This window comes from Pinus tabuliformis, chromosome 1_1 (genome assembly GCF_031772625.1).
Source record: "Pinus tabuliformis cultivar Carrire ecotype Pingquan chromosome 1_1, CPIR1, whole genome shotgun sequence".
Lineage (NCBI taxonomy): Eukaryota > Viridiplantae > Streptophyta > Pinopsida > Pinales > Pinaceae > Pinus > Pinus tabuliformis.
The window spans coordinates 128,722,285-128,747,804 of NC_142297.1; the positions used below are offsets into that span (position 1 = coordinate 128,722,285).

The 25,520-nt window shown below is 35.3% G+C and overlaps 1 protein-coding gene across 1 annotated transcript in view; it reads left to right on the plus strand.

Annotated features, from left to right (window-relative positions):
* Nucleotides 1-2,927: 2,927 nt before the first annotated feature.
* The window catches only part of LOC149211975 (uncharacterized), a 29,146-nt gene continuing 6,553 nt past the window's right edge, over nt 2,928-25,520 (plus strand). Inside the window, exon 1 of the mRNA XM_089390521.1 lies at nt 2,928-3,797. Within this exon, the coding sequence (XP_089246647.1) occupies nt 3,053-3,797 (745 nt within the window). The 5' untranslated portion in view covers nt 2,928-3,052. The remainder of the gene's footprint in view (nt 3,798-25,520) is intronic.

The following is a 25,520-nucleotide window of genomic DNA, read 5'->3' on the forward strand; positions in this document are numbered from 1 at the left end:
GGATGATGCACTACGTTTAAGGGCCCAATTTGACACCATTGTATGTCATCATATCTACAGGGAACATAACCAGATTTCCGACCATCTTTCCAAGGAGGCTGTGGTCAGGCCTCGAGGTACATGGTTGATTCAGGAGCAGCAGGATATGGCACACTATCAGTACTATCATCGACCATATATTGACATCAGAGCATAGGGGCTGTGAGGGCCAATTTTTACTTGTTTATTTTGATTTCACTTGTATATATTCTCACTGAACACTATATTGTCTATATTATTTTTGGCATGTAATTAAGCACCTACTATCAGCACTCCCTATGGAGGTTTTTTGTATAACAGAAGGGCGAGTTGCCCCAACCTACAACATGTAATTTTCAAATATTAATATAAATTACGATTTTTCCTCAGGAAAAAAAATAAAAAATAAAAATAAAAAATATTCGTTCTTTGCAACTTAGTTCGAAGTATCAAATATTTAAAATATTATAAAACACACGGCTAAGTATATGAGATTTAATTGGATGGTAAAAAGAATAGTATTAATATAAATGAGATTTCCCTAAAATTGAATGATGTTAACATTATAATTAGAAAAAAAGTTATAGTATCATCTTTAAAACTTGCATTTTAAAAATAATTTTCAAAGTCCAAAACTTAATTTCCACACAAAATATTTATCATTAATTAAGTAAAAATATATATGTAATTTTACACTAATATATGGTGGGGTATCTTTTTAAAAATAAAATACAAAATTCTCTAAAAAAATACATTTAATTTTTAATTTAATTTCAATCCAATGCAATATCACTACTTTTAAATTTTTTCTAATTTTAACTTTGAAAAAATTAACGGTTAAAGACTAAATGCAAAACTATAATACAAAATTATCAAATATATAAATTAAAAAAACTTAATTAAATTAGAGATATAATTCTGAAGCAAATCATAATAAATAAAAAAATTTAAATTTTTTATATTATAGATAATTTTTTTCCAATGCTATAGGAAGGAAAGATTAAATGTGCTTTTATCAATTTAACCACCTTTATATTTCTATTCAATTTCTTTTTAATGTTTAAATATACCTTATTAATGATATACTTTGTATATATACATGAGTAAAAAATTACATTTTACTTGGAAAAATAACACATTAATTTATTATATATATAATTTTTTTTTTCTAATTTTAACTTTAAAAAATTAATAGTTAAAGACTAAATACAAAACTATAATATAAATTTTTCAAATATGTAAATTAATAAAAACTTAATTAAATTATAAATATGAAGCAAACCATTATAATTAAAAAAATTAGAATTAACAATCTTTATATTGCTATACAATTTCTGTTCAATGCTATAGGAAGGCAAGATTAAATGTGTCTTATCAATTAAATAATGTTTATATTGTTATTCAAGTTCTTTTCAATGCTATAGGAAAGTAAGTTTAAATATACTTTATTAATGATATACTTGGTATATATATATGAGCAAAAATTACATTTTACTAAGTAACATATTTGTTTAATTGTTCAAGGTGGTTTAATTATGTAGTGAGAAATAGATGGGCTATTTTTTTTTAATTATATCTTGTTAAATGGTTCAAGGTGGTTTAATTATGTATTGGGAAAATGATGAACTATTTATGTGTTATTGATACATATATATTGTTTCTTGATGGCAATTATAGTTGTGTTGTTTACAAGTTGATAAATATACAAATAATTTGACTAAGTGTATATACCTTACAAGTATATGTGGAATTTGGAATTTAGTAGATCTAATATTATTTTTGTCAAACACAATTAGAAGTTATTAAAAACATTGTTTTTTAAATTTTTAAATAAATATTTTATACATCTAATTTAATTAAAAATAAATACTTTTTTTCTTAAGGTCACAACCAAGTTATACACAAAATTGGTGTATGAGATCCCTTGTTTAAGAAATTCCCCGTGCATAGATTGTTAAAGTCTACTAAGGTGTATATACTCTAACTCTCTTTTGCTACGAAACTTCCTTGTTCAAGGGACCCACCTTGTGTAGCAATTTGATTGCTAAAATTTACAAATGTGTATATACTCTAACTCCCTCTAATTCACTCAAAATGTAATTTTTTTTTTAATATTACAAATCACATAGCATTACATTATATACTCATTTAAAAACACCACATAAATTACTCTAAAAAACTTTACATATCACTTCATAAAATTTAAACTTAAACCAAAAAATAACAACTCCAACTCCACCCAATCGCCCAATCTACATATATCCCAAAAGCATACTCAAAACATTAAATGACTCAGTTATAACCATAAAATCACTAACTATAAAATCCCTAAATAAATATATAAATAAATTAGATATAAAAATGAATTGACATAATGTCTCTTATATGGTTGTTGATACAATACCGCCCTGTGTGATCGTGAATGACTAAGTTTAAAAAGTGAAATTGTAAATACAATGCATCCTTATGTATTACCTATCCTACCTACCATGTAGAATCTTTCCAAAGCAAAAAACAATTTTAGTCCTATGACATGTATGGCAGGAAGATATCCAAATAATACATATTTTTAAATTCTATTAAAAAAGCAAATACACCATAGTAACAAAAATGCACCATAATACACCATAGTAACAAAAATGCACCATGATTGTCTTGAGAAGAAATTTTATCTAAAGAGCTTGTCTGTCTACTAGGATACAAAAGGAATCTAAGGAATTTAAGAGGGAAATAAATAGACATGGCAGAGTCTTTATCCTTGTAATATAAATATTATGGAACAAATATATTATAGATAATAGTCATGCAACTCTAGCCTCACTATTTCAAAATATAAGCAAAAACTGAAATGAATTATAAAACTTTTAATCTCATTCTCACACAGCCCTCTCCACCAATTTCCTAAAATATCGCTGGATTGATATGGACCTCTTCCTTAATATTTACTTACTGTTAGTTTCCAACTTTTCCAGCGTCTCCTTTTGTTTTTTCAGACAAGGAAATGACTCCATAACAGTTGCAGAGAAAATTCGGGATGGGGGATGATGCACATGGAGAAAATCTGATTACTGAGGGTTCTAATATTTGGGAAGCCGAGAAAAAATGGTTTCAGATGAGGATTACAGAGCTGGAGTCTGAAATGGCGGAAATGAAATGCAGAAGAGTGGAGGATCTAAAGGGCAATGAGAGGGCGCTATTAATATTTGCTTCGAAAGAGGAGGCATGGAAATTGGAGAAAAAACAATTGCTGCAGCAACTTGAATTTCAACGCTTTCACAATAATGAAGATATTCAGAATAAGGCCGATTCAGTTGCAGAGCCCAGCGGGAAAGTAATTAATTATAGCAGGTATGTAGCAGAGCTCAAACGTCAGAAGGAGAAGGTGGAGATTATGCTCAGAAATTCGGTTGCAGAGATGGAGAAGTGGAAACTAAAAGCCAAAGAGAAGAGACGTGTAGATGCTGCCCTGAGAAGCGTCACGGATGAAATGCTGAGGCTTCAGAAAGAGATCGAGGAAAAGAATGCTTTTATTTTATCTCAAATGTCCAACAAGGACAGAATTGGATTCGGAGATTCAGTAAGGCAGGCTGAGCTTGGAGCCAAGGAAAAGTCACTGTCCAATGCTCAGTCTCGTCTGCGAAATTACAATGATGGCGAAGGTAGCAGAGAGCGAGAGGCTGAGAAATGGAAGATGCTCTATTTGGGTCTCAAATTTGAATTAGATAATCTTCAGATAAACAAAGCAAATCCACTGCGAGACAATGAGGATCACACAGCAGGTTGGTATTTAGCACTTACTGCGATATATATTCTTTTTTTAATGGTTACAACAGAATCCAGCCCCTTTTCATGTTCATCTCTATAGTGTCAAGAAGATAAAAGGGTCTGAGATTTTAAAGTTGTGATTAGAAGTCTCAGAATTATAAGATAGGTTTACTGAATTTTTGTTTTCACAAATAGAGGAGCATTTGGTAGGAGAAGTCTCAGAATTATAAGATAGGTTTATTCAATTTTTGTTTTCACAAATACAGGAACATTTGGTAGGAGAATTTCAATTATTGGAAAAGCAATTTTTTTTTTTTCCAAATTTTTGTTTTTATATGGAAGAAGAGAGACATGGTCAATATTCGGGTCAATAGAATATTTGGTAAATTATTATTCTTACTAGGTGGGGAATATTGGGTAAATTATCACTCCACCATATCTCTACCTTTATATCCCTCAACTTTATTTTCATGTTTTTCACGAAAAGAGGAATCTTTTTAGATATCTAAGGAGAATATTTGGTATTCTAAAAGTAATTTTAAGAAGTTTTAAAATAAGAATATAGATCAAATAAACATATTCACCGGAAAACCAATAACAAAGACACAAAGAAACCAATTCATAGCACTTACTACAAAGTAAACCAACTCAACAACCTACAAGTATAACTCATAAACCAGACAACTCACAATCCTAGAACACTCCATTTCTACAATCTTCTAACTGTTGTCTACATATTTCAAAGTTCATATTTCCAAGAGGCTTGGTAAAGATGTTAGCTACATTTTCACTTGTATTACAATAGATTAAGTCAATTTCCTTTGTCTGTATCTTTTCCCTTACAAAATGGTGGTGGACTTCAATATGTTTTGATTTGGCATGATAAATTGGATTATTTGCCAACTTAATGGAAGTTTGGTTGTCACATTTGATGCTTGTTGGACCTCTTTGTTTTTCTCTAACATCTGCAAAAATCCTCCTTAACTGAAAAGCTTCACAAGTTGCACTGGATAAGGCTATGTATTCAACTTCTATGGATGACAAAGAAACAGTTGGTTGTTTCTTATTGCTCCATGATACGATCCTCGATCCTATATTGAATGCATATCCAGAGGTTGACTTTCTATCATCAAGATTTTGAGTCTAATCTGAATGGGAATAACCTGCGAACTCAATGTCAAATTCATCAATATACATAATACCAAAATTAAGTGTTCCTTTCATATATTGAAGGAATTTCTTTGCTTCTTTCCAGTCGCTTTCACAAGGCTTACCCATGCACTGACTATGGATGTTAACATAATGTGTTGTATTTGGCCTGGTAGTGGTTAGGTAGTTCAGACTTCCACCAGTTGACGATAGAAATTTCCATTCACCTCTTTAGTTCCATCATCACTATGCAATTTAGCATTCTATTCTAAAGGAGCAGATACTGCCTTGCACTTAATCATATTGACCTTTTAAGGGTTTTCCTTATTTGATTTGTGTGATCATTGTTTTACCAGGTTCCCTCCAAACTTCAAGACCTAAACAATACTACAATTCACCAAGGTCCTTCATCTCAAATACATGTCAACACAGATTTAATTTCTTTAATCAATTTGGTTGCATTTCTTGTTATGATAAGGTCATCAACATATAAAGGTATCAAAGCAATATTCCCTTCTTCATATTTCTTGATATAAATGTTAGGATCACTTTTACTTCTCACAAAACCTTTCTCATAAAAGAAAGAATCAATTTTCACATACCAAGATCTTGGTGTTTGTTTCAAACCATATAAATCTTTCTTTAACTTGCAAACAAGGTGCCCTTGTCCCTTCTTTACAAACCCTTCAGTTTGAACCAAATAAACTTCTTCTTTTAACTTGCCATTCAATAAAGATGATTTGACATATAGCCGATACATTTTCCAATTATGTTTTGTAGCTAATGCAATCACAATTCTAATTGTGTTCAACTTAGCTACAAGTGCAAAGTATCATCATAATCAATTCCTTCTTTTGTGAATATCATTTTGCAACCATTCTAGATTTATATTTATCAATACTGCCATCGACATTAAACTTGGATTTGCACAACCATTTTCATCTTATGGGAACTTTATTTTTAGGCAATTTTGTTAATTCTCATGTGTCATTCTTCATTATGATTTATGTTCTTCAATCATTGCATCTCTCCATTCTTTATATTCTTTAGCTTCTTCATAACATGAAGGTTCTACAACATTCATTACATGAGACATCAATGCATAATCTCTATACCTTATAGGTGCATCAATTTGATGTGATAACCTTCTTGGAGTTTTCCCGCTTTCATCTTCTTCTCCTCTTATTGGAGTGTCATGACTACTTGATGCTTCTTGCTCCTGAACCTGTACTTGTTCCTATGCTTATTCCTGTTCCTGTTCAACACTTGTATATGTTTTGACATAATCATTAGTATCATGCCATACACTAGTATTATTTATTTTATCACCTTCATCTGCATTTTCATGAAACACCACATCCCTACTTGCAAGTAATCTATGTGAATTGGGATCAAACAATTTGTATGTTTTTTTATCATCACAATAACCAATAAATGTGCACTTAATTAATTTTTCATCGAGTTTTCTTCTTTCATCTTTTGGAATATGAGAAAATTCCTTGCATCCAAAAACTCTTAAATGAATCACTTTTGGTTTATACCCATAAAATGCTTCAAAATGTGTTTTAAGATCTAAACTTTTGATTGAACTCCTATTTTTCAAACAAACAACAATATTAATGGCTTCAACACAAAAACCATTAGAGACATTTTTACCTTGAAGCATACTACGTGCACATTCTACTAGTGTTTTGTTTTTTCTCTAAGCAACTCCATTTTTTTTAGTTGTATGTGGTACTATAAATTGATGTAGAATCCCGTTGCTTTTACAATATTGATTAAATTCTCTTGATTTATATTCTCCCCCTTGATCAAATCTAAGAATTTTGATGCATTTGCTACTTTGTTTTTCCACCATATTTTTTTATTTTGTAAAGTACGCAAAAACATCACTCTTCTTTCTTATGAAATAAACCCATCTATACCTAGATCTATCATCAATAAAAATAAGAAAATACCATGTTTCACCAAGAGATCTAGTTTTCATCAGTCCAAATACATATGTATGAATCAATTCAAGTATTTCTCTCTGTCTTTTCTCTCTATGTACAGGAAATTCCTCTCTATGAAGCTTATCAAGTGTATGTGCTTCACATTTAACATGATTTATTCTTCATAACAGGAAGACCTTCAACCATTGTTTTTTTAAGTAACAATAAAACATTGTGATTTAAATGGCCATACCTTTGATGCCATAACTCTTCTGTTCACATTGGTGTGGGTGCCAATGCTTGATGACCTGTCCTGGTCACATCCAACTTACACAATTCTCCAACTTTGGTACTTGTGGCAATAACATTGTAAGGATCTTGGATGCCTTTAACAACACACTATGATTTAACAAATTCCACCTTTAAATATTGATAAGCAAAGAAACAAAAATTAAATTCTTTTTGATATGAGGAACATGCATCACATCATGGATATGTCTCTCTTGTCCATTAGGCAAATTCACATCTATTACTCCAAAATCTTTAACTTTAAGTATTTTTTATCTCCTAGATAAACATATGTTCCATCAATGTTCTCATCATATTCATCAAAACAATCCTTATTACAAGCCATATGAAGTGATGCACAATAATCGATGAAATAAGCATTCACATCATTAATTTCTACATACAATGCAACATCAGAAACAAACAATCTAAGATTTTTAAATCCATCAATGATTGAGGTGTCTTTGTCCACAAAATTTCCATTATGCTTTTTGTTTCTCTTTTTAGACTCATTATATTTTCTTTTATAACAATCCTTAGTGTGATGCCCAAATTTTCCACAATAATAACAATCGTCATTTTTCTTATCATGAGTTGGAAATTTAGATTGTTCCATACCTTTCTGTTTTTCTTGAAACTTGCCTCCTTTGTTTTTGTCCTATGACTTACCTCTGAATGGTTGTTTACCCTTGGCTACCAACGCCAAATATGAACTATTGGAACCCAAATTAAAACTCTTCATCCTCTCTTCCTCTTGTAGAATAATTCATATCAATTCATCAAACATAGGGGACTTCTTTGTAGCTGAAAGACATGAAACAAAAATATGATAATATTGCACTAAGCCACTTAATGTGATGGTGACCAAGTGAGTACCAAACACATTTTCACCAAGATCTCCTAACTTATCACTTAGACCTTTGTCACGGGAAATGAAATTGCTTATAGTTTCATTTTCTTCCCTTTTTATAGACAAAAGCTCAGTTTGCAAAAATAATATTTGTTTTGTATTTGTTGTTTCATACAAACCCTTGAGCACACCCCATGTTTCTTTTCATGTCTCGCAATCTCTGATGTGAGGAACAATGTTGTCTTTTATTGACATTCACAACAACACCTTCACTTTTAGTTCATGTTTCTCCCAATCTGGAATATCGACAACAACAGTGAGTTTGGGCTCATCCCCACTTACAATTGACCATAAATGATAGCCTTTCAATATTGTTAACAACTTAAATTTTTAATTAACATAATTTGTACCATCAAACTTAGTGGATTCATTTGTCGAAAGATTTGACATTTTTCCCATATATATATATAAGCTTCAAAAATGTTGAAAACCAACTATAAATTCTTAAAAAAAAAACTCCTCTCCTTTCACCATTAAAAAAACATATTTTTAACTTCTTATTTGCCCTTTAGACCATATGCAATAAATCAATAAGAAAACAAAAAAACTTTAAGCGAAGTATCAAATCAATTTACTCACCCATAAAAACAAACAGAGTGCAACGAGTCTTACGCGGAGGCCTTTTTTCTTTTCATTGTTCGCCTATATTGCTACAACAATCCAAAATCTTTGAAAACTATGCAGATTCACCAGTGTAGTGGGGTTCTACCCCTGGCCCTAAACCACAATAGGCTATGGAGTTCTTACACGTCATGGGGAAAGCTAACATTGCACTTCTTGGCCTCGAACCTCGCGTAGAGATTGGTCTTCTTTCAACTCCCAAAAAATGATTAATGCAAAAATTCAACGATACTAAATGGTCTCCTGGCAAAATTTAGCATTGGTACCTCCCTCACTAAAATATCTCCTTTGTGAATGGTCGATCTCAGCCACTGATAGCACATCGATCCGAACTCCCAAATGCATTCGGCCTTCAGCACTTCTCAGTACTGTGCAAGGAGCAAAGAAGCATCTCAGATCCAAATCCGCACACCACAGGCCAAAAATAACCGAGGTAGAAATAAACAACAAAATCAAATGCATATTTATCTCAGCCACTTGTAAGGTGCTCTTGTAGATCCTAACCACCAAGACAAATAAGTATAGATGGCTCCCGTTGTAGCAATTCAGATCTGGAACATATCTCTCAGATCTCGGCCAACCTTGCTTTGATACCATAATAGAAAATGAAAATAGAATAAACTACATAGTCTCACAATAAGTGAGATCACACTCTATTACTTAAATGGTTGATCAAACATTACATATATAGAGACTCTTAAACAAATCTTGGATATTCTAGGTCTTAAGAAATTAGATCTAAGATACTAAAAATAGACAATAGTTCAGACAAAAAAAACCCAACTCATAACATTAATTACAAAGTAAACCATCTCAACAACGTACTAGTACAACTCATTATAGGACAACTCATCAACCAATCAACCCACAATTCTAAAACACTCCATTTCTACATCATTCTAACATTTAAGAGGTTACACAATAGAAATTAAATTAAATAAGCACACTTGCCCCAAAACTAATCAATTATTATGTTTAACATTGTAAAATCAATTTTAAAATATTACAATATATATTGTTATTTCATATAGATGCAAGGCCATTTTATATATAAAAAAAGTGGAAGGCTTAACAAAAAGGCATACTCACCCCAAAATTACTTCATCAACCCCTTAAATAGCTCTCTCTCTTGTATTAACCTATTAATTATAATATCATGATAGGTTGAAAATTATGTAGAGAAGAAGGCAAATAAAACCACCCGACAACCGATTAACAACAAGAAAATAGCATAACCACACATTCCCTCTATTAACATTGTTATTTAATATACATTGAATTTAATTACATTTAGATAATTAAGAAGTTATCAAGACTTGGGATGTGAGGCACTCTAACTGTTAGATGTCCATTATAGTTTTTTACACTAATATTTAGAAGGAAAAATAAATATCTAGATTTAGAATTTTAATTTATGTTTGAAAATTACAATCAGTTTAAAATTGAATAAAAAATATGTCATATTTATTCACCATTCTATCACCTATCTCTAAATTGACCCATAATCCCTTGCATTATTGTTTCTCTTATTATATTAGTGTTGATGGTGCTGGAAGCCACCAACAAGGAAGGGGGTCTCTCCTGTGTGAAGTCCCAACTAGACCCCACACTGTTTGGAGTAGGAGTCCTAAACGAAAAATGACCGGTTGCTAAAGTGGTGGTTTTAAAAATATACCTTGAGAGGGATAAATACATAAAATGATATATACATGAATTTGGTGGAAACAAGTGTATGAACTTTGTGAATTGTCAAATGTAATGCATGAGAGGTTCCATCACATCAAAGGGAAAAGAGTGAGCCCCTTAGAAGCATGTAATAATACTTAGCTTAAAAGAGACACATGAGCAATAAAAGAGAATCATTAGTTAACTTGAAAAATAGTTCACAAGATAACAATGATCATAATAACATAAGATTACCCATTCAATGATCCAGGTGGCTCCAACGACGCTTAGAATTCCGAAGTGGCCTTGAAAAAGCTCAAAATTAAAAGTCATATTGAAATGAAACTAGGACCAGATCGTAGTGCTCGTATCCGATTTCAATGGTGTGAACGACACTCAAATCCGAGTTCTTATACTCAAGTTATAGCTGGTCAAAGTTCTGATCAAACTTGGCCAAGTGGCAGTCTTAACGAGGCAAAAAATTGGCAGAATCCCAGCGCATAGAATCTGGCCACCAGAAAGGGCGAATTTGTCAAATCGTTAATTTGCCTAAAAACTCTTATAATCCGGCAGAAATTTTTGAACCCTTACATATAAAAATAAAAATAAAATTATATGTTTGGGGTGGCGGGCCGCCAACCTCACCACCCCCCAACGACATTGGCATATTATTTAACAAAAAAAAAAAAAAAACATGTTGGGTTGGGGCCACGAGTGACCCAGACCCCGCCCATAACCACATGCTATATATAATAGAACCGCATGGAAGGGAGTTGATGGGGGTTGAACCCGCCCGACCCACGTGATTTGTCCCCCAATGACCGGCCCAAAAAACAATAACCGTGGCACCATGTATAAATCGCCAACACTTAAAGCACATAATCATTTACGTTAACCGTGCCCATAAAATGGTGCCAAACCGTCAACAAACACGCCCTATTTTGGATGGAGAGAGGTTTGAGCCTCGACTGGGTGGGAACCAAACTTAGTGCCTTTGCCAACAGGGCAAACAACCCACATTATAATATCTACTTGCCAATATTATATATGAACTCAATCAATTCATTCAACCAAATACTAGCGGAGGGTGGACCTAGGGAACGGTGAGTGGATCAAAGGAGCATAACCATGAGTGGGGAATCTGCCAAGATGTTGAAAATATTCTCTTGAGAGCCAGAGGTGCGAGTGTCAGAATTTGACAAGATTATAGTCGTTTTTACATGTTTTCTCGCCAGGATTTCAATAGTGTGGTTTGTTTCCTCATATGAACCACTGAAACTGAAGCCTCCAACTTCAAGGAATATTTGTAGAATCTTGTTGAATCTAAAATATTCCCTTGGAGGCTACTTTTTTACGGAGGTGAAATGATGTCGACTTTATAGTATTTTTTCACAGAATTTTGCAGGGCGAACAATGGTGTGCTCCGCAGCTTCATCCGAGAAGCATATTTTTCGGCCATCTTCAGGAAGAAATCTTTGGGGGAATCTTCAAGATTCCCAAGGGTCCAGAATTTGATGGTGTCAAAAATGGGAAAATTTTATAGTCGTTTGACAAAATTTCGCATCATAAATCCAACGGTGATGTCCATTTCAGTAGCTGAGATTTTCATTTTTAAGCCATCCCCGAAAGTGGAGGTATATGATGCAACTATTCCATGTCTTTCTTTTGATTTGTTGAGATGATGTTATTGTTGAGATCTTGATTACCATTATGTTGAGAGATACTTGTATGCCACGTTATCTGAGATTTTATTAGCTTGTCATGTTGAAGGAGGGTTCATTTGAGTGAGAGTTCCTATAGGAGGATGTCTTGTGGAGAGATATGCCACTCTTGTTGAGGGAATTTTCCCATATGAGTGAGAGTTTTTGAGAATGTCTTGTGGAGAGACATGCCACTCTAGTTGAGGGAATTTATCCTTAAAATGACAAGGAATGTACTATGTACTCATCATCATCTTGCAACATTTAATGAAACGACCTCCCCACTCTTGACACCAAGGCTCGAAGACGTAACCCACACTGGGTGAACTCCATTATCAATGTGTGTGTGTCCTTTGATTTGATGGTTGTCATTATGTTTCATCTTCTTTATAGTATGCACATGTGGCTTTTCATACTCTTTCATATGCAATTATATTAACATCACAAAAGTAAAAGATCTTGGTTAATTTTGGTAGCTGAAGAGATCCAGATCAAGTTTGGTATCAGAGCAGTGTTCTCATTGATGTGAATTACGAGTGTGAATGATTGAACGTGTAACAAGAAGGGAAATGGAGAAAAATAGAGATCTCTATGAGGACCTCCTCAAGATGCCACGAATAGTGGAAATCATGTATGCATATTATGAGGTGAAGATGGCAAGAGAGGAACAGGAGAAAGAAAGAGCACATGATGACTCTTCATTTAACCCCTCGAGTATACATTCATCTACTTCATCATCTTCTCATCATTCAAATGAGGAGATCAATCAGAACCTTCAAGCAAATAATGTTGAATTTATGAGACTTTTGCGAGAAGAAAAAGAGGTGAAGCAGAGATTGCAACTTTAGTTACGAGCCACGGAAGAGGCCTTGGAAGAGTTGAAGTGCAGTGAAGGCTTAGCGAAGCCATCATCACCTGCTTCAGAATCAACAACTGAGGTAAAAAATGATGATCGTTCTTTGTTTTTATTTTCACATGACACTATTTCTGTTGGAAACATGGAGGTACCCATTTCAAGAATAGGCATGAGACTCCTTACCAAGGTGGGGTATAAAGGAGGAGGACTTGGTGTTAATGGCCAAGGAATGACTCAACCATTGGAGGTTGTACAAAGACCTCGGTTTGTAAGTTTGGGATAAACTGAAGGAGAGTGCTCAAAGATATTAGAAGCTTCCAAGACATTGTTGAAGCCATCAGAGAAAGAGGATGATTGGAACTCATCACAATCCTCCCATGACAGTGCACATTGCAAAGGAGTAGCTAAGGCAAGCTCTCATCGCCATAATTACACCAAAGATAGTCAAGAGGGGTATAAAAAAATCTCAGTATTCCAAAGTTCATTTTGATTACAAACATATTATAAATGATAAGCATAAATCATGGCATAGAAAACCATGTAGTTTTTGTGGTTTACATAACCATGTGGTTGTTGAGTGCTAGAAAAGAAGGGCAGCAAGAAAAAAGATGAGGCGTGAAAGGCCATCTCCACATTAGGGAAGGAAGCAAGTTAAGCAAGTATGGAGGAAGAAGATTTTTTTCCATCATTGCAACAAAGGTGGACAACAAAGAGCCACATGTTGGAGGCTCCATCCAGAGTAGTGTCTCAAGGACAAAGCGTCCGTGCAGAAACCAGTCGGTGAAGGTGTTCAACAAGCAAATCTGCCACATTATTGGTGGTTCACTTTGTTGAGTAAGAGATGGTTTTACTAGATATGGTAGCTTGTCATGGCCGCATTTTTATAAATCATGTGTTGCGATATAAATGTAAAAGTGATGATGTGTTTTCCATCGCTTATTGAAACAAAAATGATGTTTTGGCCTTGTATTCAAAGCTGGGGTATTGGTTTCTTTTCTGATGTAAACTTGACCAAATAGTGTGTCTTATAAACTCTTGGCAAGTATGGGGATGCTTGGGTCATGATTGGTCATGTAATTGAGTATGTAATTTGCAAATATTGTACTATAATTTTGCAGGGGATGTAGGTGTCGGCTCATCACTTATGGCTCCGAAGAACAAGGGTGAAGGAGAAGGAAGTGTGACCTGTTAGGAAACTTGTGGTGCAAACAATGTAACACAACAATTGCAGATTATGTTCATGCTTTTGGAGGACCAAAATCTTCTCAGTGGGGAGGAACGATCCAGGTGGCTCCAGACACGCTTAGAATTTAGAAGTGGCCTTGAAAAAGTTCAAAAAACAATGTCATCAGATTGAAGTGAAACTAGGACTAGATCGTAGTTCTCTTCACCCTGATTCAAATAGTGTGAACAACACTCAAATCCGAGTTCGTATGCTCAAGTTATAGTTGGTCAAGGTTCTAGTCAAACTTGGCAAGTGTTAGTGTTAACGAGGCAACAAATTGGCATAATTCCAGCGCATGGAACCTGACCACTGGAAAGGGAGAATTTTTTGAATTATTAATTTGTCTAAAAACCTTTATAATCTAATGAAAATTTTTGAACCCCATACATAAAAAAAAAAAAAAAAAAAAAAAAAATATAAGTTTGGGGTGGCAGGCCACCAACCTTGTCACCCCCAAACGACATTGGAATATTATTATAAAAAAAAGAAGAAAACATGTTGGGTCGGGGCCCTAGGTGACCCGGATCTCGCCCACGACCACATGCTATATATCATAGAACTGTGTGGAAGGGCGCTGACGGGGGTTGACCTTGCCTAACCCACGTGGGATGACCCCCAACAGGCGGCCTAAAAAACAATAATCATGCCATCGTGTATAAAAAACCAACACATAAATAGCATAACAATTTACGTTAGCTACACCCAGAAAAAAGGCACCAAACCATCCAACAAACGCGCCCTATTTTGGATGGCTGGGGATTTGAACCCTGACCTGATGGTAACCAAACTTAGTGCCTTTGCTAATGGGCCAAATTGCCACATTGTAATATTCGTCTACCAATATTATATATGAACTCGACCAATTAATTCAACAAAATACCGGCAGAGGGCAGGCCTGTGGAACCATGAGTGGATCAGAGGAGAGGAACCTTGTGCGGGGAATCTGCTAAGATGCTGAAAAGATTCTCTTGAGGGCTAGAGGTGCCAGTGTCAGAATTTGACAAGCTTACAGTCATTTTTACATGTTTTCTCACCGGGAGTCAAAAAGTGTGGTCTCTTTCGTCATCTGAGTAGCAGAAACTCAAGGTTCCAACAACAAGGAGTCTTTGCATAATCTTATGGAATCTAAAAGATTCCCTTGGAGGCTGATTTTTTACGGAGGCGGAATGATGCCGACTTTATAGTGTTTTTTCACAGAATTTCATAGGGAGCGTAGTGGTGTGCTCCGAATCTTCATTTGAGCTGAGGATTTTTCGGCCATCTTTAGGAAGGCATCTTTGGGGGAATCTTCAAGATTCCCAAGGGTCCAGAATTTGATGGTGTCAGAAAGGGGAAAAGCTTATAGTTATTTGACAATATTTCACACCAAAAATTCAACGGTGATGTCTGTATCAACAGTTGAGCTTTGCATTTTTTGGCCATCCCCAAAAGTGGAGGTATATGATGCAGTTATGACATACCTTTCTTTTGATTCACTGACATGATGTTGTTGTTGTTGAGATCCTGATTACCGTTATGTTGAAGGATAGTTGTAGGCCACGTCATGTGATATTTTATTAGCTTTTCATGTTGAAGAAGGGCCCATTTGAGTGAGATTTCCTATAGGAGGACGTCTCGTGGAGAGACATACCACTCTTGTTGAGGGAATTTTCCCATATGAATGAGAGTTCCTGAGAACATCTCATGGAGAGACATGCCACTCTGGTTGAGGGAATTTATCCTTGAAATGAAAAAGAATGTACTATGTACTCATCATCATCTTACAACATTTAATGAAGCGGCCTCCCCAGTCTTGACACCAGGGCCCAAAGACATAACACACTCTAGGTGAACTCTGTTATCAATGTGTGTGTTTCCTTTGATTTGATTGTTATCATTATGTTTCATCTTCTTTACAATATGTACATGTGGCTTTTCATACTCTTTCATATGCAATTCTGCTAACATCACAAAAGTAGAAAGATCTTGGCTAATTCTAGTAGCTAAAGAGATCTGGATCATTCAATAAGATTCATACTAAAGAAAACAAATTAGTTCATAAGCATTAGCATAAATGAAACAAGACATATTGCAAATCTAACAAGAATCGTCTTACTACATCCACAACATATGCATGAAAACGTGTTGGTTTTGAACTTTTATTAAAGAGTGAAAGTTCCAAACATACATTTACAATTGACAAGACACTAGCCCCAATAGTGGAACATGAATCCAACACTTGCTTCTCCAAAGAAAGATAATCCTCCTATGATGAACTAGAGAAGCCAAGGCTCCAAAACAAATCTTTTAAGCCTTCGGTTCCAAGCCCTTTGCTTGAGTTATGAGGGTGTATTTATAACATATGAGATGACTCTTCATCTCCCTTTGTGACTTTTGAGCTACCCTCATGACTCTTTGACTTCCTTTGTCTTTTCCTAACTAATGACTTTTCATATTCCACAATTGACACTTGGACTTCCACTTACATATTTATTTCAAATACAATATTACAAAAACCCATATGAGACAAAAATGGGTAGAGCCTAATAAGACAAAATAGACATATCAAGCTTGAGTTTGAGGAAACTCTAGCTCATCAGCTTCAACTTGTAGATCTTCAGTCACATAGTGATGCCATGCTTTGTATTATGCGATGGTTTCCTCAAACTTTGTAAGAAGATTAGGCTGAAAGCGGACTCTAGCCTCCATTGCATCTGGGTAGATAGTTTTGGAACCAATTTGTGTCTCCTTCTTCAATAAGAAAAACATAGTATTGATCTTAGTAGGGCCACCAATATACTTATGCATGGTATGTCTATTGATTTCTAGGTCCTCTTTGGTAGAAATTTTCTTCAGCTGGTCCAAGTGCTCAAAAAAATCCCGCCTGACCACATTTTTGCCCTTTGCTTCTATGAATGTGTCGACTGAAGGGATCTTGTGAGATTGAATTGTTTATTGCTTTGTATAAGTATTCTAACTTCAACTTTCTCCAACTCAACTTGTTTTCTTTACCAACTTTGACGGTGCACCTATGTACTTCATTCCCCATTCATGAACTGCAGTGATGGATGTATGAATGACATTCAAAATTTTAGCATTCTCTCGTGATTTTTTCTACATGTCATGTAAGGGGACAACTACTTTGTGCACGATGACCAAATCCTCATAAAGGTTCATCATAGTTTCTCCCAATGCTTGCACTTCACCAAATATAGTTGCTTAGAGCTCTTTCAAGTACACATGTGCAAGAGCCAACTTTTGAGTTTCTACCTGGAGTTGTTATATATGTTGTCTTGTAACTTCTAGATTCTTTTCCATTTTCCTATTCTCTACCATCAAATATTCTGTATTGGCCTTAAAAGTTCTTGCAAAGGCCAAGTTAGCTCGAAAATAGTTTCAAGATCTTTTGAGTGTCCATGACAATCACCTTTTATGTATTGATGAAAGCAGGATGTGTGAGGACATCAAGGAAATGCTTCTTTCTCGTTTTCACAATTTTTTTATAAAGCTCATGAGCTGCAAGTATCAATGACTGAATTGTTATCAAGAGGAACAATTTCCTCTTCATCACCTAGAGCTTGCTCATCTATAAGAGGAGGAAAAGACTGAATGATGATCTGTTTTGTACTTGGCATAAGATTGACATATTTATTATGTTGCTCTTGTTCTACCTCCATGTTTTGAACGACTATTAACTCTTCGGTCTCTTTGGAAAGTTCTTGATCTTGCTACTATTTAATTCTTCATGTAGTTGATTCTATCCTTCTTCTTTTGCTTTCTTTAACATTGTTTCTTCTTCCTCCTTTCTTCTCATCTCTTCTTCTTGCATTTGCCTTTCTTCTTGTTCTCTCTTCTATTCTTCCTTTTGTCTTTTCTCGTCTTCTTCCCTCTTATGCTCATCTTGTTTCTATTTCCTCTTCCTCTCAGCTGCCATAGCCAATTTCAAAATAGTTGTATCCACTTTGAATTTGTGGCTTTTCTCCTCTACTAGATTATGAGCAACCTTCCTTTTATATTTTATGCTCCCTTGGTTGCGATTTTATGGTTGCCTTGCTTCTAGAGTAGTTTCCTATTATGGAATCACATGAGAAGGACCTGCTTGGTTTACTAGTGCATGAGGCCCAGAGGCATTATAACAATTCTTGATCTTCTCCTCTTTTGGTCTAGAGTAGGTCCCACTTGGCCAGTTGAAATGTATCTTGGCACAATGTTGCTTGCAAATGCTTCTGGGATCATACAGATGATACTCCATTATGCCAAACATGAATTTTTCCAACTCATTACCTTAATCTTCTGTTACCTTTAGGTTCTTGATTTTGTAGGATCCCACCTGCAAAGTAAGAGTAGGATAAAGTGCTTTCTTCTTCCTCTGCAGTACTGTTGATAAGCCCGTGGAAAGATGTTATGCAACTTCCTACATGAACAACTTATCTGTGGCATACCTCATTAAAAAGTGTGATGACTTTTGGAAACTGAACACCCTGAGGTAAGTGCCATCTGGTGAGGCAAACCAATCAACAAGTTTTTATACTGAGTCCATAACCTTGTGGGACATGTAAGGTGGCTTATCCTAAAAAATCATCTGGTACAATATTTTGGGGAAGTGGTCAACTGCACTCTGAAAGCAACTTACAATAAATATGAACAGTAGGCTCTTTGGGTGTCCAATTCCAGCTCATGCTAGGAAAAGCATTCTGAGCACATATCCCATCCAATAAATATGCAGACATATAAAATCTAGCTTGCTTGCTCTTAGGTGGATTCTTTGCATTGTCACATTAATCCTAAGTTGTTGATCTAATAGATATGACCAGTTAAATACCTTCCCCTCCTTGACAATCTGATGCAACATGTAAATCCAACCTTTAGGGAAGGTTTCAATACTCTTCTGACCATATATCCAACACCATAATACAATCAAGTAACGAAACACCTTTTTAAGAGACCTAGTCTTGTAAGTGTTACTAGGTGTCTGGTGGAACTTAGATGGCTCTTTCACCCAAGTCTTGATAACATCCTTAGTACTCAAATAGCTGGAGACTGCATAAAAATGTGAATCCATATATGCTTTTGGCTTAGGCAAGTGATACATCAAATGAATATCATGGGCCAAATATGAAGCAAGCCACTACCCACTGGCACTGCTAAGGGTCATGCTCTTAGTATCCAAGTGCGACAGGATCCACTTAATGACATCTGCACAAGGTAGGACTGGGAACCTACACGTAGCTCTATGAAAACCTGATCGTTGGATTTTTATGTACACCTATATATCCTCCAAATCTACTTTGAATTCCATAGTTGTGAATGCATCTTTGACTATATGCCATGTAATATCCGAATCCTTTTCAATGAAGAGTTTAGTATCAAATATAATAGGCATGGTAATTGGAGTGCTCTCAAGCACTTCATCGGTACTGCTCTCTGTTGTTTATTTTGAGGTTGATCTCTTAGGAGGCATGCTGATAGCTAATGATGAAAGAGAGATGAGCTCAAAACCCGCAGTACTTATAAGCAAGAGATGCACTCAAGGAAAAAACAATTTAAATTACGTAGATAGGTTCATCAAACGAAATTAAAGCAACAACACACTCACTGATGAGAAGGATTATGTAGTTTTTGGGCTCTAAAAGGTAGATTGGGCTCTTGAACTATGCTTTGCATAGTCTCAACAAACAAGGATGGAACCTGAGGCTTGAGACTGCGCAATGCATAGTCTTCGCTGGGTAGGACAGGGAACAGACTGTGCATTGCGTAGTCTCAGAGGCCAAGGCTGAGGACTGAGGCCTAGAATTGTACAATGCATATTTGGGAAAGTCAGTGACTGCGCAGTCTCAGAGGCCAAGGATGAAACTTGAGCCTTGAAGATGTGAATTGTGCATTTGGAAAGGTAGCAATTCCTCAAGAATTACGCAATTTTGCCTGGGAATGAGAGAGAAAAACTTCAAGACCTGATGTTATGGTAGAAAAAAGTGTAGATTGGCCTTCAGGAGAGTTGGTTCAGTAAATGACATGGTCCAAAAGAGATCATGCAAAAGGTTTTGACACCTAATCTTTGGGATTAGGAAAATCCATGTAAATATTGTAAATAGCAAAATAAAAGAAATTGAAAGATGAAGAGACATTGGGAGATGAAACCCAATAGTCTCCCTCTCCTTGTATATATCCATGCTTTCTCTTAATGCAAAAACATAATTTATTCATGGAGTAACTCTTGCCTGACATGGTATCAGAGCACTGGTCCCAAATTTAACTATCATCTGCCTTTATAGCTCCTATGTCATCTTCTCATCGTTTAATCAATCATTCCACTACTTCCCTGTCATGTCTCCTCCATATTTACCTATTCGTATTGTTATTTGCAACATCCTCTTTTTGTGCCCATCATTCTTTGCTCACGAACCAAAACTTGTAGATTAGGCTTAACAACGTTGATGCTTCTTACGGATGGACCGTTTCAAATTTTCGATGTTGCGTTACTGAGGAGCATCTTCGATACTGTAATCAATTACGATTTTTTTTATTGCACCCACCTTACATAGGGACCGTACAACCTTTCAATTACTGAAGGAGCTTGGAATTGGTCTCATTTGAATGACTGTGCATTGAAGAACGTGTAGTGGAATACGATGCATTGGTTGAATGTTCTCTTCATTTGCGCACATGGTAGTAGTAACATATGGTAGTTTGAATCATATTCTGGTACGTTTGCTGAATGTTATGGTTTGAATGTTGTTATGTACATATGGGGTGGATAATCTTTTAAATTCTCATTGAATTGTATGTTGAGTTTTTGTTTATGAAGGTTGTATGGTGTTGTTTTTTAAATGGAATAGTTATTACATAAAAGGGATGAGAACCGTTCCTTTCAATAGGATGTTTTAAAATGGTCGTACTTCATAGTGTGATGGCCCATATATGCTTTAAATGCATGGTGAGTATGCTGAATATTTTTTTTTAAAAGGTATTTATAATGAATGCATATGAGGGTTGGTTATTTTTTAAAAGCCATGAAAAGGGTTGGTTAAAATGAGTTGTAATGAAAAATGGTATGGTGTGTGATATGAGATGAGGCATTAATATATGTTATGTGATGTATTAAATTCCACATGGTATATGGAGGTATATTGATGATTTATTTTTGAAGACAACCAATTATTTTTATCACACAGACCTGCAATTATTGTAATTATTTTGGGCACATATTAGTTTTTATTATGCATTCCCTTATCTCTATAGTTGGAGTGGTTCTCTCTGGCAAAGAGAACTATCGTGAGTGGTCTAGGAAGATAAAACACAATTTCATTTTCAATGAGTTGTGGAAAGGAATTTGTGAAGGAGAAGGAGACAATGCACCTGAAAAGCCTACTTCAGACAAGGAGCTTGTCATTTGGGAAGACAAGAAAAACAAGGCTTATGCCTTGATTGCAACATCTGTAAATGAAGATGTGAGTCATCATATTTATCCATTTTCAAGTTCTTTTGAAGATTTAAAGAACTTGAGAGAGTTATATGACTCACACTCTGAACTTGGAGTTGTTCAATGGATGATCGAGTTGTTCAATCTTGAGTTGAAAAATGATGACTCTCTTGCCTTAGCATCAGAAATAAGATCCATTATGCATGATATAAAAGCCACTAGTGTTGAAAGAGATGTTCCTCTCACAGCGTATGTCAAGGCACTATATCCCACCTATTCACATTATCTTGAGTCATTGCAAGCAAGTGTAAAACTTAAGGAGATTTATTTTGATTCCCTTGAAAATAAGTTTGCTGAAAGAGAGAAGGATTTTGGGAAAAAGACAACTACTCAGTCTTCTGAAGAAGTTGTGTGCCTTACATAGAAAGAGAATAATCATGCACATGATTCTTCTAGAGGAAGAGGTGGCTGAAAAGGAAGAGGAAGGAATAATTTTAGAGGCAAGGGTGGCAGACATTTCCAAGGAGAAAGATTTGATCTTCATGGCATACGATGTAACAAAAATGGAAATGATGCTTCCAAATGTAAGCTACCTTGGGACATAATAGAGCATGAAATCAATGAAGAAAAAGGTAAAATGCCTGGTAAGGGGAAAGGAAAAGCACCAGAGTCCACTCATTATGTTGTGGCACATTGCAACATTGGAGTAACTGAAGAATTATTCAGTGCTTCACTTGCTTCATGGAAATATGCTTAGTTGCTTGATTCAAGAGAAACTTTCCATATGCCTTTCATAAGAGATTTCTTTGAATAATTCACTGGCAATGTGGATGGATCAATTTACTTTGTAGACAAGTCAAAGCTCAAGCGATCATGGCTTGGCACCATCAGGGTCAAACTGCTTGGTCTTCTAGACTTTCTTCTGTATGATGTTCTATAGCTCCCAAAGCTGAGGATAAACTTGTTGTCTTTGGTCCACATCTGCCAACAAGGACACTCCATTCACATATTTGATGGTAAGGTTGAGTTTTGAATAGCATCATATCACTCAATTGTCATGATTGGAAAAGAAGAATAAAGACTTCTGAAATTCCAAGGAACCTTTGCTCGTGCACAAAATTTTCATATAATTCTCACTATGATGAAGGTACACTTTTATCAAGTCTTTTATGGCATGCTAGATTTGGACACTTGAACTACGTCAACCTTCGTTTGTTGAAGAAAAATGGTGTTATTGGTTTGCGAACTATTCCTAGGAAACTTAAGCAATGTGACGCTTGTATCTTAGGAGAGCACAACAAACAATCATTTTATGATTCTCATTCCAGAGCACATGGAAAACTTGAACTCATTCGTTCTAATTTATGTGGCCCAATGCATGTTTCTTCTTAAAATGGTAATAAAAATATGATGACATTTATTGATGACTACACGAGAATGTGTTGGGTTTATTTATTGAAGAACAAATTTGAAGCTTTTGAAATATTCAAGAAAGTTCATGCATGGATTGAAAATGATGTACTTGATCTCATATTGGCTCTATTCGTACTGACAATGGAAAAAAATATACTTCAAAGGAATTTGAAAACTATCTCCGCTAGCATGGGATCAAACATCAAACAACTATGCCGTGTAATCCCCAACAAAATGGTGCAACTGAAAGAATGAACATGGCGATATTAAATATGGCATGTTCAATGACGTTTTTCAAGAATGTTAAGTTGATGTTTTCAGTTGATGTGATTCTATCTACTGTGTATATAAAGAATAGGTGTCCATCTTATGCTATCAAAAACAAGACTCCTTATGAAATGTGGTATGGCCACATTCCTTCAGTGAGGCATCTCAAGGTTTTTGGTTCCACCTCTTATGCCTTGATGCCTAAGGATTAAAGAAACAAAATCAGTGCAAGGAGTCTCAAATGTATCTCCATTGGGTACTAAAATACCTCCAAATCATTCCATCTCTATAATGAAGCGAATAAAAAGTTTATAATATTTAGAGATTTGATCTTTCTTGAATCCTCCAAGACTAACATTGTTGTTGAGTGACAAATTGATTTCTTGGATAGATTCATACATGCAAAGTCTTTTCAAGAGTTTGATAATGAGATCCCACATATTGAAGGGGGGATCCCTATACTGGATCAATCCGTGGAATCTCCTTTTGGAGCACTTTCTTCCCCGCATGAAGCTCCAACCACTGATCAAGATGACACTTTGAGTGATGTGATTGATATAATTGGGAGGCTAAATCTTGATTTATCCCCATCTCAGTCAATTGAGTAGCTAGGGCCATCTCAGAAAGATCCTCCAAAATGGCTGACAAAAACAGTTGAAAGTGTTCATCCTAATGAGGTTGGAAAGATAGGAACAAGAAGCTCAAGAAGACAAAATGGAGGTGATGTAGATGATCTTGATTCACCTGTTGATATGGATTTTTCTTATGATTTTGAACTAAATTTGTCTACATATTTTGAACCAACTTCCTTCAAATAAGTTGCTTCTCATGATGAATGGAAAGAAGCGATGCATAAATAATATGATACTTTGTTAGGCCCCTATACTACTAGTGTAACCCCTTATTGTTATTAGTATAACCCACTTATTATATTGTTGTACCCATGTAGTGCCCATATTGTTACTATTGTGCCCCATAGAAGCCCACTATTGTTATTATTGTGCCCTTACATTATTATTGTTAGGTCGGCTCTGATTATGTTATGACCCCTTAGACTCCTATATATAGAAAGGAGGTATTTTCATTTGTATCATCCAAGAATTGTTCATTTATGTAATGTAAAGGAGGTTGCCCCCTCGAAGAGGCTGAATTCTAAGGCGTTGATCTATCTTTTCTATCTTCTCTTGAGCTGGTTTCATAACATTTGGTATCAGAGCTTTGGATTCTAGGGTTTCGCTGCTCCAAACAGGTCATCGTGGAATTTTCGCTATAAATTTTTTTTCTGTGATGTTTCAGAAGTCGAAAAAAAAACCCATTTGAGAAGAAATCGCGCTGAACCTCGGGTTCGAATTTTAGAGATTTTCACGCTATATTTGCGGAGATATGATTTGAGGAAGTTGGTCTTTTTGCAGACTCCTAAATTACATTCCAAACAGGTGACCTGGGGAAAATCGTCATAACTTTCTCTCTGGGGATCGGATTGAAATTTCGTAAGAAGGTACAGAAAGAGGACGGACTGTAGTTTTTTGTATATGTTTTTCAGATCCAAAGGTCAAAACAGTGACACGTGGCATTTCATACAAGTTCGCTCTTCTGGAAAGGTCTATAATAAGGTCATCTTGGGAGATTGTGTATAACGCTTTGTTAGAGAATCTAATTTGGATCAGACTGGTGGCATTGGAAAGAGGACACAGAGGGCTACTACAGGTCGCAATTTCAGAACTTAAAGATCTGAAAGTACAGAGTTATAGTCGTTTCAATGTCGAGCTCCTAAAATCAAGAAAAAGCAAGATGAGGAAGTTTGATGGCCAAGATCCAGTAAATTGGATACTTCAGATGGAGCAATATTTTGATCTACATGGTGTACAACTACTACAAAAGGTATGTATTGCATCTTCATATTTAGAACCAGATCAATTTTTATGGTACAAAGGGCTTTGTTCTCGTAAAAAACTTGTTACGTGGTCAATTTTCACGGAGGAAATGATAGCACATTATGAGGATACAAAGAGCAACACCACAACAATTGGAAAGAGTAAAAGGGCTTTGTGGCATAGTGGAAAGAGTAAAAGGGCTTTGTGACATAGTGGAAAGAAAAATTATGGAAACCAGGAAGCGTACCCCTCACAACTATAAAGATGGAAGTGTTGTTTCTCCTAGCCTTCCACAACCTACAAGGGTTACACCACAAAAATTGGAAGAAAAAAGAGAAAAAGGGCTTTGTTACAATTGTGATAGCAAATGCACTAAAGGTCATAAGTGTGTTGAGAAGAAATTATTTTACATAGAATATGAAGAGGAGGAAGAAAAGGA